The 15,896-nt window shown below is 36.8% G+C and overlaps 1 protein-coding gene across 1 annotated transcript; it reads left to right on the top strand.

Moving 5' to 3' along the window:
- Positions 1-883: 883 nt before the first annotated feature.
- LOC110638327 (uncharacterized mitochondrial protein AtMg00860-like) lies at positions 884-1,747 on the top strand. Its single transcript, XM_021788850.2, has 2 exons — positions 884-1,500; positions 1,588-1,747. Exons 1-2 carry the CDS (start codon positions 884-886, stop codon positions 1,745-1,747), a joined length of 777 nt encoding a protein of 258 aa, XP_021644542.2.
- Positions 1,748-15,896: the final 14,149 nt, after the last annotated feature.

Raw genomic sequence — 15,896 nt, forward strand, 5'->3', positions numbered from 1 at the left:
TTGAATTTTATGTCCTTTCTCCACTTTAGGCCAAAGCCTCTCTCAACTACAATGGGCAAGTGCCCCTTATCAATGGGCAGAGCCAAATCCTCAGCAATTAGCACAACCCCTCTTTACAATGGGCGACAGCCTCACTCAATGAGCTGAAAGCCAAATAACCTTTTATACCATTCTCATATTTATAGTGTTAATTCCCTCAATCCTAATCTGATTAGGAGTCCTACTCAATTTAGGATTTAGGATTAACACTAAAATAAGAGTTCTACTCTATATAGGAAATATTCCTCTATCCTATTGAGGAATATTTCTCCCACTAAATTATGAACAAGTCTTTCCAAATACTCTTAGGATTTTGAGTCATAATTCTAACATTGACTTTATTCCAGGAGCTATGATCCCAAACCCACCTACCTAAAGGACGAACCCGGAGGAGGCTAAAGAACTTCAAAAGCAAGTGGAAGAGTTGCTTGCAAAGGGCCATATTCGGGAGAGCATGAGTCCATGTGCTGTGTCGGTTTTTCTAGGGCCAAAGAAGGATGGTTCTCTGCACATGTGTGTGGATTGTCATGAAATAAACAAAATCACTATAAAGTATAGACATCCTATCCCTTGACTTGATGACATGCTTGATGAGTTACATGGTGCATGCATATTTTCCAAGGTTGATATAAAAAGTGGTTATCATCAAATTACAATGAAGTTAGGGGATGAATGGAAAATTACTTTTAAGACCAAATATGGATTGTATGAATGGTTAGTTATGCCATATGGTTTGACTAATGCACCTAGTATATTTATGAGGTTGATGAACCATGTCTTGCGTGCATGCCTAGGAAAATTTATTATTGTGTACTTTGATAACATTCTAGTGTATACCAAGAACATGAAAGATCATTTACACCATTTGAAATTGGAATTTGATGTGCTTAGAAAGGAGCGATTGTATGCTAACTTGAAGAAGTGTACATTTTGCATGGATAGAGTTATCTTTTTGGGGTATGTTGTGAGTGGAAATGGTATTGAAGTAGATGAGAAAAGGATTAAAGCTATTAGAGATTGGCCTACACCTAGGACAGTGAGTAAGGTTAGGAGCTTTCAAGGTTTGGCTAGTTTCTATAAGAGGTTTGTGAGAGACTTCAGTATCATAGCTGCACCCCTTAATGAAGTAGTCAGGAAAAATGTGGGCTTTAAGTGGGGGGTAGAGCAAGAGCATGCATTTAATTTATTGAAAGAAAAGTTATGTTCTGCCCCTTTACTTGCATTGCCTAATTTTTCTAAAACATTTGAAGTTGAATTTGATGCCTCTGGAGTGGGTATAGGTGCTGTTTTAATGCAGGGAAGGAGACTTATTGCATACTTCAGTGAGAAGTTAGGTGGCACCTCTTTGAACTACTCCACCTATGACAAAGAAATGTATCCATTGGTGAGAGCATTGGAGACTTGGCAACACTACTTGTGGCCGAAGGAGTTTGTGATCCATAGTGACCATGAGTCACTCAAGTATTTGAATGGCCAAAACAAATTGAGCAAGTGCCATGCTAGATAGAGTGAGTTTATTGAAAGCTTTTCTTATGTGATTCAATATAGACAAGGTAAAGAAAATGTTGTTGTGGATGCCTTGTCTAGGAGGTACACACTTATTTCCTTACTTGATGCCAAAATGTTAAGATTTGAGCTTGTAAAAGAACTATATGCAAATGATATTGATTTCGCCAAATTGTATGCTAAATGTAAGAATGTTGCTTAAGAGAAATTCTATAGGCATGATGAGAAATTCTAATTAGAGACTTATTAGTTAAAGAATCACATGGGGGAGGTTTAATGAGGCATTTTAGTGTGACAAAAACATTAGACATTTTGAATGAGCATTTTTATTAGCCACATATGAGGAAAGATGTAGAAAAAATGTGTAACACCCCTCACCCGTCTACAGTGTAGTCGAGCAAAGTGTGCTACATTCGGTGCTGGAGCATCCTATCCTGTCTTGTCATGTACAATATTAATTTAATTATCTATTTAATTATATTATCTTACGTGCAGAAAATTTTTTTTTTATCCCATTTCATTTTTATGGAGACCCAGACAGAGTCTCCTCTATTTTATTAATGCATGGCAGGCCTTATTTACCTGTTAAAATCAATTATATCTTGAACCTTTCTTTAGGTCCAGATTTGGTGTCTTATCTTCTCCTAGCAAATTGGCCAAGATATGGCCACTGTTTGGCCACACTTCCTTCATGGAAGTTGTCTCTCTATGTCTTGTCTTTGTTTTCCTTTTTGAATCATGTCATTTGTAGTTTTAGAACTCAAGTTATGGTCAAATAAGCAAAACTGGTTCCTTAACTCACTCAAGTTCCAGAACCAAGCAGATTCTGGAGTCAATTTTTTCCTAATTATTTGGACATGTTACAGCCACTTTTAGGCCTAATGTTCTCATAGAAGTTGTTACTTTGTGTCTTATAATTACTCAGAATTTTGAATTACAATTTTTCAGAACTTGTAGAATTAATTATAGCAAATTAACTGGCCTGGACTCAGGTGCCCTGTGTCTACAAGATTCCAAGTTTAGGTCAGTGGTTTTGACTCTCATTTTATGGTTCCTACACTCAACTTCTGTAACAACCAGAGAAAAAAAAAAAAGAAGATGGGACTTTGGCATGTGACAGTGGATTTCCACTGTCACTGCCAGCTTTTTATAAAAAAAAAAAGTTCAAAAAAATCGGGAGGAGGACCCCCCCCCCCAAATTCTCTCTTCTCTCCTCTCCTCCCCTCTCTTCTTCTTCTTTCTTTCTTCGGTGACCGGCCGACGACTACCCAAGCGGCTCCCCACCCGGCCAGCGACCCTCCAGCGATGGCCAGAACCACCAGAAATGGCGGCAAGAGAGTGAGAAGAGAGAGAAAACGTGCGCACAGTGGGCAGCGGCTTTCCGGCGCGATTCCGGCTTCATCCGACGTCCGATCGAAGCGATTCAGGTGGCATTGGAAAGCTTGTTCCGAGAGCTTTCTTTTGATACTAATTTTGCAGCAAATGGAGGTCGGATGAGTGAGATATGGAGGAGAGAAGTTTCGGATTTTTCATACTTTTTCGTCAGATCTAAGAAGATCCGACCATTGGATCGCCGATCCGAGACCACCTATGGACTAAGGAAGAGGAGAGGAACATGATGGTATGATCAGATCAGGCAAATGTCGCCAGAAACCGGCGGCCGACCACCGTGCGCGGTGGTTCCAGCGGTGGCTCTGTGGGCTATGGAGATTATTCAACTTCCAAAGGCTTCCTCATAAATTTTTGGAATTTTTGAGACACAGATAAACTTCGGGTAAGACTATTTTCATTATTTCTCTGTCTGTGGAGCATAAATACAGTGTTTCGTAAACAGGAAAAATTGGTGAAAAATTCTAAGAAAAATATATGATGAAAGTAAACTTATTTGGAGATATTCTATGGTGTTTGTTGAATTTTTGAGTGATTATAGAATATTTTTGAAAAATATAGATGGATTTTAGTTAGATTTTTGGCATGTGGGCATATAAGATTATTTGAAATTAAGATATTTAAATTTTATATAATTGGTTGAAGCTTGACGATGGAGGTTTAAATATGTGGATATTGAATGGGGTTGAATTAAGAATATGTTAGCTGTTAGAAACTTATGAAATTGAGTAATATTCTTGAATAAAATATTCATGGGTGATTAGAAAATTATAATTCATTTTTGCAATAGCCTTATAATATTATTAAGGACCGCGGGGCAAAATTTTAGAATTTTTAGAGCTTGTTTGAGTAGATTTTTACAAAATGTCAATTATAGGGACTAAAATGAAATTTTTAAGGTTTGAGTATTGCTTGGTTTGAAGGGCCCAAGAGGGGCCATATAATGATAATGAGATATGAGTTGAATTTAGAAGTGTTATTTGAGCCTTTTGCACGTTGGGTAGGTCCCACGTACAGGGAAACTCTGCCGGATTTCTGGCATAAATTAGGCTGTCTATTGCCTCTTTAGATTTTTATTCTAACTTAGTGCTAATAAATTTATAATTTAATTATTAGGTGATCGAGATCAGCTATTTTTTCTGCATCCAGCAGCCACAATAGTCATCGGTGTACTGTGAGTAAAATATTAATTTTAATTATAATTTCAATATTATTATATGTTCAAGCATACCCATGCATCACTTATATGCATATATCTATGTAGTTAAACTCTAGGCACGATTTATGTTGCATTCATAACTGTTAAAGTGCTATGGATGTTGTTATGGTAATTTGGAGTAGTGTGCGTGCGTTGGCCTGCGTGTGATGTGGTGTTGGCTATGGATGGGACGAGTAAACACGGCTTGAGATCTTCGCTGGGACTCGGTCCTTTGGGGTAGACACGGCTTGAGTTCTTCGCTGGGACCCCGATTTGGTTTATTAAGCGAAAGTCCGGCTTTAGTTCTTCGCTGGCACAGGTTGGATTTAAGAGAGCTGTATAGGGGATCAGCTCCCATATATTATGATTGATATTACTGGGTATGTGAGTGCTCCAAATTACCTTTTTGCTGTTATGATGTGAAAATATTGCTGATGTTGCATTTCACTTTACATGGTGCATTAGATTAGATAGTTATAGAGATTATGGTTAAAATTGATTTTTACTCTCTTAGTCGAACGCTCACTCCTGTTCACCATATTTTTCTAGCCTACAGGAGGAGACATTTTTCAGAATAACCTGTCCCTTTCCTCTCAGGTTATGAAAAGATTACTTAATTGCATTATTATTCTCCAAATTTGTAATTTAGGACTCCGCATGTACTAGTAGTAGTATTAATCACATCGGGAATTTGCGTGAATTTAAGTTTTTGTATTAATAAATGAAAAATTTTTATGAGTTTTAAATAGTTTGTAAATGATGTAACAGGGTTGAGCCGGGCTCCCCTAATTTCAGTTTCTGATAATTACTGGGTTAAGTTGGCCCGAAATGAAATTACAACAGCTTAATTTAAATTATTTTATATGTATATTGGGCCTAAATTGTGAGCCTGGTTATGGATTTGAGAATAGTAAGGCTTATTATGGGCCTCGGGGGCTTTATGCCGGCCCAGGTCCTAGTGCCGGTCCGGCCCATAGGTTGGGTCATGACAAAGTTGGTATCAGAGCTTAGGCTCCAAATTCATGAGAAAGAATATACTTGGGAGTATAAAAGGAGTCTTGTTAGGATGTTACATGCGGAGTATAGGATTCTGTTTTGTCTTTTTCTGTACTTCTTTGTTTCTAGATTCTGTGTTATACCTCGGGAAATATAAAAGTGCCTCAGTTAGTGTCTTGATTTTCGTGGAGTACATAGAAATGTGAAATAGAGTTAGTAGACATGTTGAGGTCTGTCATGAGGATACGTACTCCAAGAAATGCTATGTTTCTGTCTATATGGATTTAAATGGTATGCCCATTTTGTGCAAGACACGAGTACATAAAGGTGAGTCTTGAAAGTACAGTTGCCCTAGATAAGGATGAGGATACCACTGCTGGCAGTCATCAGTGGATGACCCAGTCAGAATAAGTTTGTGATAATAGAAGATTCAAGAGAGATAAGAAATTGGGAGACCTAGTCGGTCAGGACATATCGTAACAACTATACAATATTCTCGATGTCTGCTCTATAAGCTGCAGATTACAGTACCGACATGAGATTATTGTGTAGAGCTACGTGCATCCCCGTGGTGCTCCATGATGAGGGTGTTTGGGAATGGCTTTTGTTTTGGTACAGTTATGCCAGAACAGAGTTCTATATCTGCAAAGGAGTTGGGAACTCCTGGTTAGGGGTCTAGAGTTAGAATATTGAAAGGTCACAGTTGGGTGATAACTAGAGTCAGTGACTCAGTTACCCTAGCATGAGCTAGAGTTGCATTAAGAGTTGCCATTAGACCAGAGGTTTCGGACTAGTTGCAAAGTAAAGGTGATACCTATAGAGTGAGACCATCTAGTCTTCGGTATGGAATTTTAGATGGTTTTTGTAGAACGACAGACGCTTTGCTTAGAACTTAGTGAGAATAGAATAACTTGTGTGTATTAGCAAGGTGTAAAGTACAACTCTACTACCTAGAGAAGGTCGAAACTATGAATTGATGATTTACGGAGCTATGATATGATAAGAGAGACATTAATTTGACATGGTTTTGGGCAAGGTGGTAAATGTAGTATCTTTGTTCCAGCATGTTAGGGTATAGACCTATCTTTTCAGAAGGGATCGAAGGTTATTACTAATAATAGTGACCAACAAAATAGTGCCCCAGATGGGACTGTAGAGTGTGGTAGAGAGTAGTTGGTACGGGTATCCTGCAGAGGATACAAGTTCCATTATAGGAATCATATATAATCAGATCACGATGGATGTAAATCCTTTGAATTGGATGACAGGTTTGGGTGCCCGGAATCTTAAGTTTTGGCTAATTGAGTAAACATGGAAAATAATAATAATAATAATAATAATAATAATAATAATAATAATAATAATAATAATAATAATAATAATAATAATAACAACAAATAAATAAAATTACTGCAGAATTAGTTCTCGAGGTAGTAAGGGTATTATGTAAGCTAAACGATAAGAATAGAAATCATACGATAAAGGTATGACTGCAATTTCCTGAGTTCCTTTCTAACTTCATATTGTTCAAAACAATAGTATAATCTAATCATAATAGTGTTAAGAGAAATAAATTAGCGAAGATAAGTTATAGAAGGCCAATGGATAGAGAAAGTGCAGAATGAAGGTTTGGATAATTGTTTGCAAATGCAATATAATCTAAATGCCAGTGAAAGTACTAGCTAGAGTGGTCAAAGGACCAAATCTGAGTAGCACATATATGTGATAACGTGGTAGAGACTCTGAAAGATATAGTTAGTAGGTACAGCTGTCATGTTAGGAAGAATAATGGAACCAGGGATAGAATAGTCAAGTTCTATTTTGGGTAAGACAAAGGAAATAAACAGAAGGACAACCTGAAGGGCGCGTAACAAAAGGAACAAAGTTAAGATATAGGGTAGACTAAGTGTTATTCTTGGCAAGGAGAATGACAAGGATGGAAAACCCAAAATGGGACCACATTAGTGAAAATAGTGATGGAGGTATGGAATACAATAATAATGAGTAAATGCTAGAAGGTGTGCGATGGTATTGTGGACTACCTAATTAGGTAGAGAAAGAAAAGTTAGTAAGCAGTAAGTTGAATAAAAGTCAGTCTAAGGGATCAAATAGGTATGATGAGTGGAAAAAATTATAGATAATGACACATAGGCTTTAGGTTAGACTTTTGAGATAGTGAGAAGGTAGTTAGAGGTTCATTATGAATGTCAGGCAAACATTTTTAGTGTAATCAACAGAATCACTTTGTAGTAAAGAAATAACGACAGGACAATAGTAGGGGTAGAACGAAAAGTGACAAGTCTGGGTGGTTATAAATCACTAGAAAGTTCAAGGATCAAATTAATGACCATAGATAAGGGTGGAATTAGTGTTGGAAGAATTTATTAGTGAGAAAAATCTTTCAGGAATCAATAAAAGTTAAGGGCACAATATAAATGATGATAGATATGAATCATAGGTCGAGTATAAGTAAAGTTAATAAATTATAAAATATTATGTCAGGAAGGACAATGGTACAGTAAAGGGTTAATGCAGATGATGCCTTATGGGTAGAGCACAATTGTGCTAGGAGATGATAAAATTTGAAGAGAAAGACTAAGAAACATAGGTTAAACGTTATTATATGGATAATCGGGCGTAGTTGAATATAAGAGGATATTTTTCTTTCTTTTCAAGTTTAGTTTGTGCTATTGGTTCTAGAGGGTTATATAAGGAACAAAAACTGAGTCAAGGAGATCTAGTTATTTAAGAGTTTGGTAGGCACCAATCCATACACAATTTCCTGATATGAGAATGACAGTAAGTGCATACTTAGTGTTAAGTATGAAAGGACGATCAGAGTAATAACAGGAGTTAAATCGAGCTAGTTACTAGGGCTTACAACCCTTTTGAACTATAAGCTGGAGGAAGTGCTAATTGCTAATGAGTTACAGTGAATAGCATTGTCGCTAATGGGAAAAGTTGAGACTGAAGTTTGGAAAGCTATGGGCAGTATATGTGATTATATTAAGGAGAATGAACATGTGAAGTATCTTGTTTAGAATTAAGGCATGGCACACATTTTCCATAACTGTGTTAGTTCAGATGGAACTTATAGCTTCTGGGGCTCGTATCCATCCAGGATGAGCAATTTCCTACTAAGGCTGGTAGGGAATGATAATGTTCTGATAGTTAAGTTGGAAAAATGGGATACAAAAAGAATTTTCTATGGTTAATTATAAGTGTTACAAAAGGTGAAGAATGTGCTGGTAGGAGTAAATCGTAAGGTTAGAATTCCCGAAGTAATAGAACTAGTAATCAAGATAAGACTAAGAAATAAAATGAAAGTTAAAGTTGATGATGGGATGGACATTCTTGAAGAAAAAGGTGTAAGGGTGAAATAGGATTAAGATTTAGGAATAAGTGCAGCAGGTTGAAAAGATATCAACAATAGCAGAAATAGGAAAAGGAAGTGGATAAGATCCAAAGGATAGGAAGAAAGCTCGGTAGAGCTAGTTATAATGATGAGGATAAGGAGGAATAGGTATGCTAGGAACACACTAAGAGATGTTTAAAATAAGTTATTATAAGATGATAGATTAAAGGAGTAGTAGAGCCTCGATCTGAGTGCTAATGTGTCAGAAGTAGGCCACATACTAAGAAGCTATAGGAAGAAGTCTAGATATTTCCATTCCAGAGAAGGAGTGAGAATTGATAAAGTCGCATTGGATTGAGTTGTCAGGGAATATAAACACTTTTGTTACCTAGAAGGAGAGACCCAGTTTACTTTCCAATGTTGATAAATGATACACTTGGCCCTTAGAGGAGACTCTACCTGACTAGTTACATAAGATGGATAGAGGTTAGTCTAAGTACTTTAGTAATGACACAAATAGATTGAAAATTTGGAGTATCATGAAAGTGAGAAGGTGCATTGGTACTAACCGTTAAGGTCAAAGGATAAGTAAATGTTTCGAATGAGATGTATATGATAGGTGCTGCAGGAAAGCTACTTATAGGATGCTCTAAGATAAGGAACATAAGTCGTGTTTTGGGGAAACAGAGATTATCGAAATAAAGGAATGAAGACTGAAGTCACCAAGAGACACGTTAGGACGTAATAAAAGTGAGGTAAGCGCCAAAGTTGATTAAAGTTATGAGACATCAAGTCAAGAACAGTGAGGTATAGCGCATGCTTGAAATGTCAGAAAAATGGTCAATGAATAGTTACAAGATAAAAGCCCTCTAGAAAGATATGATGACAAATAGGACACTATGGTAGAATCAGAGAGCGGTAGAATGTTGAAGAATAAATGTTTTACCAATCTCTGCATAGCTGGAGGAGTAATGATTGCACTTGTTCTAATAATCTTCTTTTCCTTATTTCTTTGTTTATTCGAAAATTCGAGGACGAATTTTTCTTAAGGGGGGAAGAATGTAACAACCAGAAAAAAAAAAAAAAAAAGATGAGACTTTGGCGTGTGACAGTGGATTTCCACTGTCACTGCCAGCTTTTTTTTAAAAAAAAAAGTTCAAAAAAATCGGGAGGAGGACCCCCCCCCCCACATTTTCTCTTCTCTCCTCTCCTCCCCTCTCTTCTTCTTCTTTCTTTCTTCGGTGACCAGCCGGCGACTTCCCAAGTGGCTCCCCACTCGGCCGACAACCCTCCAACGACGGCCAGAACCACCAGAAATGGTGGCAAGAGAGGAAGAAGAGAGAGAAAGCGCGCGCACAGTGGGCAGCGGCTTTCCGGTGCGATTCCGGCTTCATCTGACGTCCGATCGAGGCGATTCAGGTGGCGTTGGAAAGCTTGTTCCGAGAGCTTTCTTTTGATACCAATTTTGCAGCAAATGGAGGTCGGATGAGTGAGACATGGAGGAGAGAAGTTTCGGGTTTTTCAAGCTTTTTCGTCAGATCTAGGACGATCCGACTGTTGGATCGACGATTCGAGACCACCTATGGACTGAGGAAGAGGAGAGGAACATGATGGTATGATCAGATCCGGCAAATGTCGCTGGCAACCGGAGGCCGGCCACCGTGCGCGGTGGTTCTGGCGGTGGCTCCGGTGGGCTATGGAGATTATTCAACTTTCATAGGCTTCCTCATAAATTTTTGGAATTTTTGAGACACAGATAAACTTCGGGTAAGACTATTTTCATTATTTCTCTGTCTGTGGAGCATAAATACAGTGTTTCGTAAACAGGAAAAATTGGAGAAAAATTCGAAGAAAAATATATGATGAAAGTAAAATTATTTGGAGATATTCTATGGTGTTCGTTGAATTTTTGAGTGATTGTAGAATATTTTTGAAAAATATAGATGGATTTTAGTTAGATTTTTAGCATGTGGGCATATAAGATTATTTAAAATTAAGATATTTAAATTTTATATGATTGGTTGAAGCTTGAGGATGGAGATTTAAATATATGGATATTGAATGGGGTTGAATTAAGAATATGTTAGCTATTAGAAACTTATGAAATTGAGTAATATTCTTGAATAAAATATTCATGGGTGATTAGAAAATTACAATTCATTTTAGCAATAGCCTTATAACATTATTAAGGACCGCGGGGCAAAATTTTAGAATTTTTAGAGCTTGTTTGAGTATATTTTTACAAAATGTCAATTATAGGGACTAAAACGTAATTTTTAAGGTTTGAGTATTGCTTGGTTTGGAGAGCCCAGGAGGGGCCATATGATGATAATGAGATATGAGTTAAATTTAGAAGTGTTATTTGAGCCTTTTGCAGGTTGGGTAGGTCCCACGTACAAGGAAACTCTGCCGAATTTCCGGCATAAATTAGGCTGTCTATTGCCTCTTTAGATTTTTATTCTAACTTAGTATTAATAAATTTATAATTTAATTATTAGGTGATCGAGATCAGCTATTTTTTCTGCATCCAGCAGCCACAATAGTTATCGGTGTACTATGAGTAAAATATTAATTTTAATTGTAATTTCGATATTATTATATGTTCAAGCATGCCCACGCATCACTTATATGCATATATCTATGTAGTTAAACTCTAGGCACGATTTATGTTGCATTCATAACTGTTAAAGTGCTATGGATGTTGTTGTGGTAATTTGGAGCAGTGTGCATGCGTTGGCATGCGTGTGATGTGATGTTGGCTATGGATAGGATGGGTAGACACGGCTTGAGATCTTCGCTAGGACCCGGTCCTTCGGGGTAGACACGGCTTGAGTTCTTCGCTGGGACCCCGATTTGGTTTATTAAGCGAAATTCCTACTTGAGTTCTTCGCTGGCACAGGTTGGATTTAAGAGAGCTGTATAGGGGATTAGCTCCCATATATTATGATTGATATTACTGGGTGTGTGAGTGCTCCAAATTACCTTTTTGCTGTTATGATGTGAAAATATTGCTGATGTTGCATTTCACTTTACAGGGTGCATTAGATTAGATAGTTATAGAGATTATGGTTAAAATTGATATTTTACTCTCTGAGTCGAACGCTCACTCCTGTTCACCATATTTTTTCAGGCTACAGGAGGAGACATTTTTCAGAATAACCTGTCCCTTTCCTCTCAGATTATGAAAAGATTACTTAATTATATTATTATTCTCCAAATTTGTAATTTAGGACTCCGCATGTACTAGTAGTAGTATTAATCCTGTCAGGAACTGCGTGAATTTAAGTTTTTGTATTAATAAATGAAAAATTTTTATGAGTTTTAAATAGTTTGTAAATGATATAACAGGGTTGAGCTGGGCTCCCCTAATTTCAGTTTCTGATAATTACTGGGTTAAGTTGGCCCGAAATGAAATTACAACAGCTTGATTTAAATTATTTTATATGTATATTGGGCCTAAATTGTGAGCCTGGTTATGGATTTGAAAACAATAAGGCTTACGACGGGCTTCGGGGGCTTTATGCCAGCCCAGGTCCTAGTGCCGATCCGGCCCATAGGTTGGGTCGTGACAAATTCTGAGAAAAGTTTCTAAATCAAAGTTGAAGCCCTATCTCTTAGGTTTCCAGAACAGTTTGGCTCATCCCATTTGGGATTTCCTAGTGAAAATTATAATATAAATTCTGTTCTGGGGTCAAGTGGTAGTTGAGGCAAATTCCAGGATTTGGTGTACTAAATTGTTCTAACAATTTGACTTAGTTCCCTTGGGTTCTGATTTCTGGTCAAAACATCAATATTGTAGATCTATGTCTTATAAAACTTTTGGCACTGGTTTCATTGCTTTTTCAATTTTTTAGATCAAGTTATGGCCTTTTTGCCAAAACTAGTCGGGTAAGCCTATCTCAAACAAATTCTGGGCAGATTGGTTCTGAACAGTTTTGTTGATCTAACTTGTGCTAATAATTTAACTTGGTTAAAGGCAGATCTGGGCTCTATGTTCTTCATGAAAAGTGTGCTCCTATGTTTACCCTTTCCAATGGTTCAAGAATCAGGTCATTCTGACCTTCCTAGTGTGAGTTATGGCCATTTGAACATTTATTGTTCATTTGGTCATTTTTCCAGGTCTAGATTAGGGTTACCGGATTCAAGTCAATTTTAAGCCAGGTTAGGGACAGTTTTTGGGCATAGTTTCTTCATGAAAAATGAGGCATTATGACCCTCGTTTCATATCCAATTGGCCTCATACCAATTAGAGCAACACAACTCTATTTATGGTTCAAAAACCTTACTGGACTCATAGGTCTGAATTTCCTGCAAGAGAAATTGCACTCCCAATTTCAAATTCTTCCAACTCCCAAACTTCATTTCACCTTCATAGCACTTCAAATGATCAACAATTCATCTCAACATGCTCAATTTCAAGCCATAATGCAAAAGTACCAAAATTAGGTCAAAACCCTTAACTCAAAGTTACAATTTCAAGCATATCACTTACAATTCAATATATGTATCATCTCTACTTATTAATTAACACCACTAATTGCAATTATGTTCATAATTTCATCAAATCTCTACATCTCCTAAGGCTGCCAAATTTTCGGGTATTCAATGGTAAGAGTTTCCTTTTTATTTTATGCAATTTCTACTTCTATCAACTCTAATTCAATATTTAATTAAAGAAAAGAAAAAGGATTAGCACTAACCTCTTGTAGTTCAATTCTTGACTTGTCTAAACTTTGGAATTTCTTCACTTTTTGATAACCAAAATCTTTCTCTTGGTGTGTGAATTAATTTTAGTGAAGGTAAGGGTTTTGAGGTGGGAAAGCTTAGGAAAATTTGAGCTTGAGAGAAGAAATGGAGAGAGAGAACTATGGAGAAGAGTTCGGCCATGGAGTGGGAAAGGATGAAGATGACCACTTTTGGTCAAATTTTATCTCTTTTAATCTTCTTTCTTATCTCTTCTAATTGGTTGTCAAATTCTTATTAGTCAAATTTTTTAATTATGTACTTATGACATCATAATTGAATTCACATTTTTTATTTCTTTTCTTTTTCTTTCTCATTTCATTTGTTTTTCCATAACATAATCCATAACTTTAATTTATTTTAATGTCTTTTAATCTCTCTCATTTTAATTGACACTTAGGTCAAAATTCAACTCTGAGGTTGAAATGACCAAAATGCCCCTTATTGTACTTATCGCGTTATTTTTTTTTCTGTACCGATTAATAAAATTTTCCTAAATTTTGTTTGAAATTTTTAATGTCTTTTAAACCTCAATAACTATTCACTGAAGTCCTAAAAATTATTTCACAGTGTTCCTCGCAGGTCTGGGGTCGACAATTATCTTCGCAGTCACTTTCTAGCAAGGTCATCCATCACTATGTGCCCGGCTCGTTTAACTCATTTGCAATTTACTTCATTTATTTTTCCTTGATTTTTTTAGTCTTTATTCAATCAATTTATGCATCTTCACTCTAGTTTGAGTGTAGTTCCAGACATCCTAACTGTCCGAACAGACGTTAGTCGTCGAAACAGCAGAATGTACGGACTATCTAAATGTGAAGGAGTTACAAAATGTGTGCCAAATGTGTTGTGTGCATGCAAGAAAAATGCAAACTGATACCGTATGGGTTATACATGCCCTTGAGTGTGCCTAGTGAGCCTTGGGTAGATTTATCTATGGATTTTGTGTTGGGGCTATCTAGGACTAAAATAGGGCATGATTGCATTTTTGTGGTGGTTAATCGATTCTTCAAGATGGCTCATTTTATTCCTTGTCACAAAACTGATGATGCATTTTTCATTATAAGTTTATTTTTCAATGAAGTAGTAAGATTGCATGGCATTCCTAAGACAATTGTTAGTAATAGGGACGCTAAATTTTTTAGTCATTTTTTGGAAGGTACTTTGGGCCAAGTTGGGCACTAAGTTGTGTTTTTCCACTACTTGCCATCCACAACCAAATGGCCAAACTGAGGTGGTCAATAGGACCTTAGGAACTATGTTGAGGGGCATGATCAAACAAAATCTTAACGCTTGGGAAGATTGCATACCATTTGTAGAATTTGCATATGATAGGTGATTACATTCTTCTACTGATTATTCTCATTTGAGTTGGTTTATGGTTTTAATTCTCTCACTCCACTTGATTTACTTCCATTGCCTGCTAATGAGTTGTCAAGTGTAGATAGAAAGAAGAAGGACAAACTTGTAAAATCCATGCATCAAAGGGCCAAACAAAACATGGAGAGGATCAATGCAAAGAGAGCCAACCAAGTCAACAAAGGCCAAAAACATATTGAGTTCCAACTGGGTGATTTGGTATGGGTGCACTTGAAGAAAGAATGGTTTCCCTCCAAGCGGAAATCAAAGCTTCAACTAAGAGGAGAGGGACCATTTGAGGTTCTTGAGAAGATAAATGACAATGCATACTGCATTGATCTACCCGGTGAGTACAGTGTAAATGATACATTAATGTCACTGATCTTTCTCCTTATTATGCAGATGATGAAAATTCAACATTAAATTCTTTTGAAGAGGGAGAGGATGATGAGGATTCGGTCATTATGACACATCAAGGTCCAATAACTAAAGCAATGGATAAGAAGCTTTAAGGCTTGGTACATGAGCACATCACCAAGTCCAACCTCTTGCAAGCATTTGGTCTAGACTTAGAGGAGGAAAGCCAACCTTGCTGCACATTCCTTAGCATATTTGAGGAGCTAAAAGGCCAAGTGGCATCTGTCCAAAGTGGCATACATATGGCAACCACGTCAGCAATTCCATCCTAGTTGGCATTCTACGTGGCGTCTAGGTGGAGTGCCTAAGTGGTGGCACAATTGGCAGCCCAACTCCATCAACCTTTTGAAGATGCTTTTGTCCATTTTGCAAAGATTGGAAGCAATAACTTTTTCCAAGAGTTTCAGCCATGCTTCAACCATTTATAGAAAAAGTAAAGTTTCTACTTTCAGCTTCAAGATAAAGCATTTCTTTTCAGCTTATCTTTTAGTTGTCTCTTGCTAAATCAGAATATTCTATTTATGTTTGAATTTTATACATATTTTAGGGAGAGTGTAGGGTATTAACCAAGCTTGTAATTGTCCTTTGGCCATTAGAGAAGCTTGGTTAAATACCCACCCCAGCAGATATAGTTGTGTTTGTTTCATTTTTTGGCTTCAAAATTCAAATTGTAAGTGAGAGGTAAAGAGAGCCTTCCATGGCTGAAATGCTCTAAGGAGCTTTGTTCTTATATGAAATTTATTTACAACTCTGACAAGGTTTATTCTCTTGTAAGTTTTAATTGAAATTCAAGGGTATTTATTCTTGAAAGAATTGTTCTTAGATAACACCATCTTGCATTTATTTTCTGATTCTCTTCACATTGGATGTTGAGGGTTGGAAAAGAGTGAAAGA

This window comes from Hevea brasiliensis, chromosome 9 (genome assembly GCF_030052815.1).
Source record: "Hevea brasiliensis isolate MT/VB/25A 57/8 chromosome 9, ASM3005281v1, whole genome shotgun sequence".
Lineage (NCBI taxonomy): Eukaryota > Viridiplantae > Streptophyta > Magnoliopsida > Malpighiales > Euphorbiaceae > Hevea > Hevea brasiliensis.

Coding starts and splice junctions, on each gene's coding strand:
- LOC110638327 (XM_021788850.2), top strand. CDS start 884: ATGAAAGATCATTTACACCATTTGAAATTGGAATTTGATGTGCTTAGA. Junction 1,501..1,587: donor AGTGACCATGAGTCACTCAA/GTATTTGAATGG, acceptor GATTCAATATAG/ACAAGGTAAAGAAAATGTTG.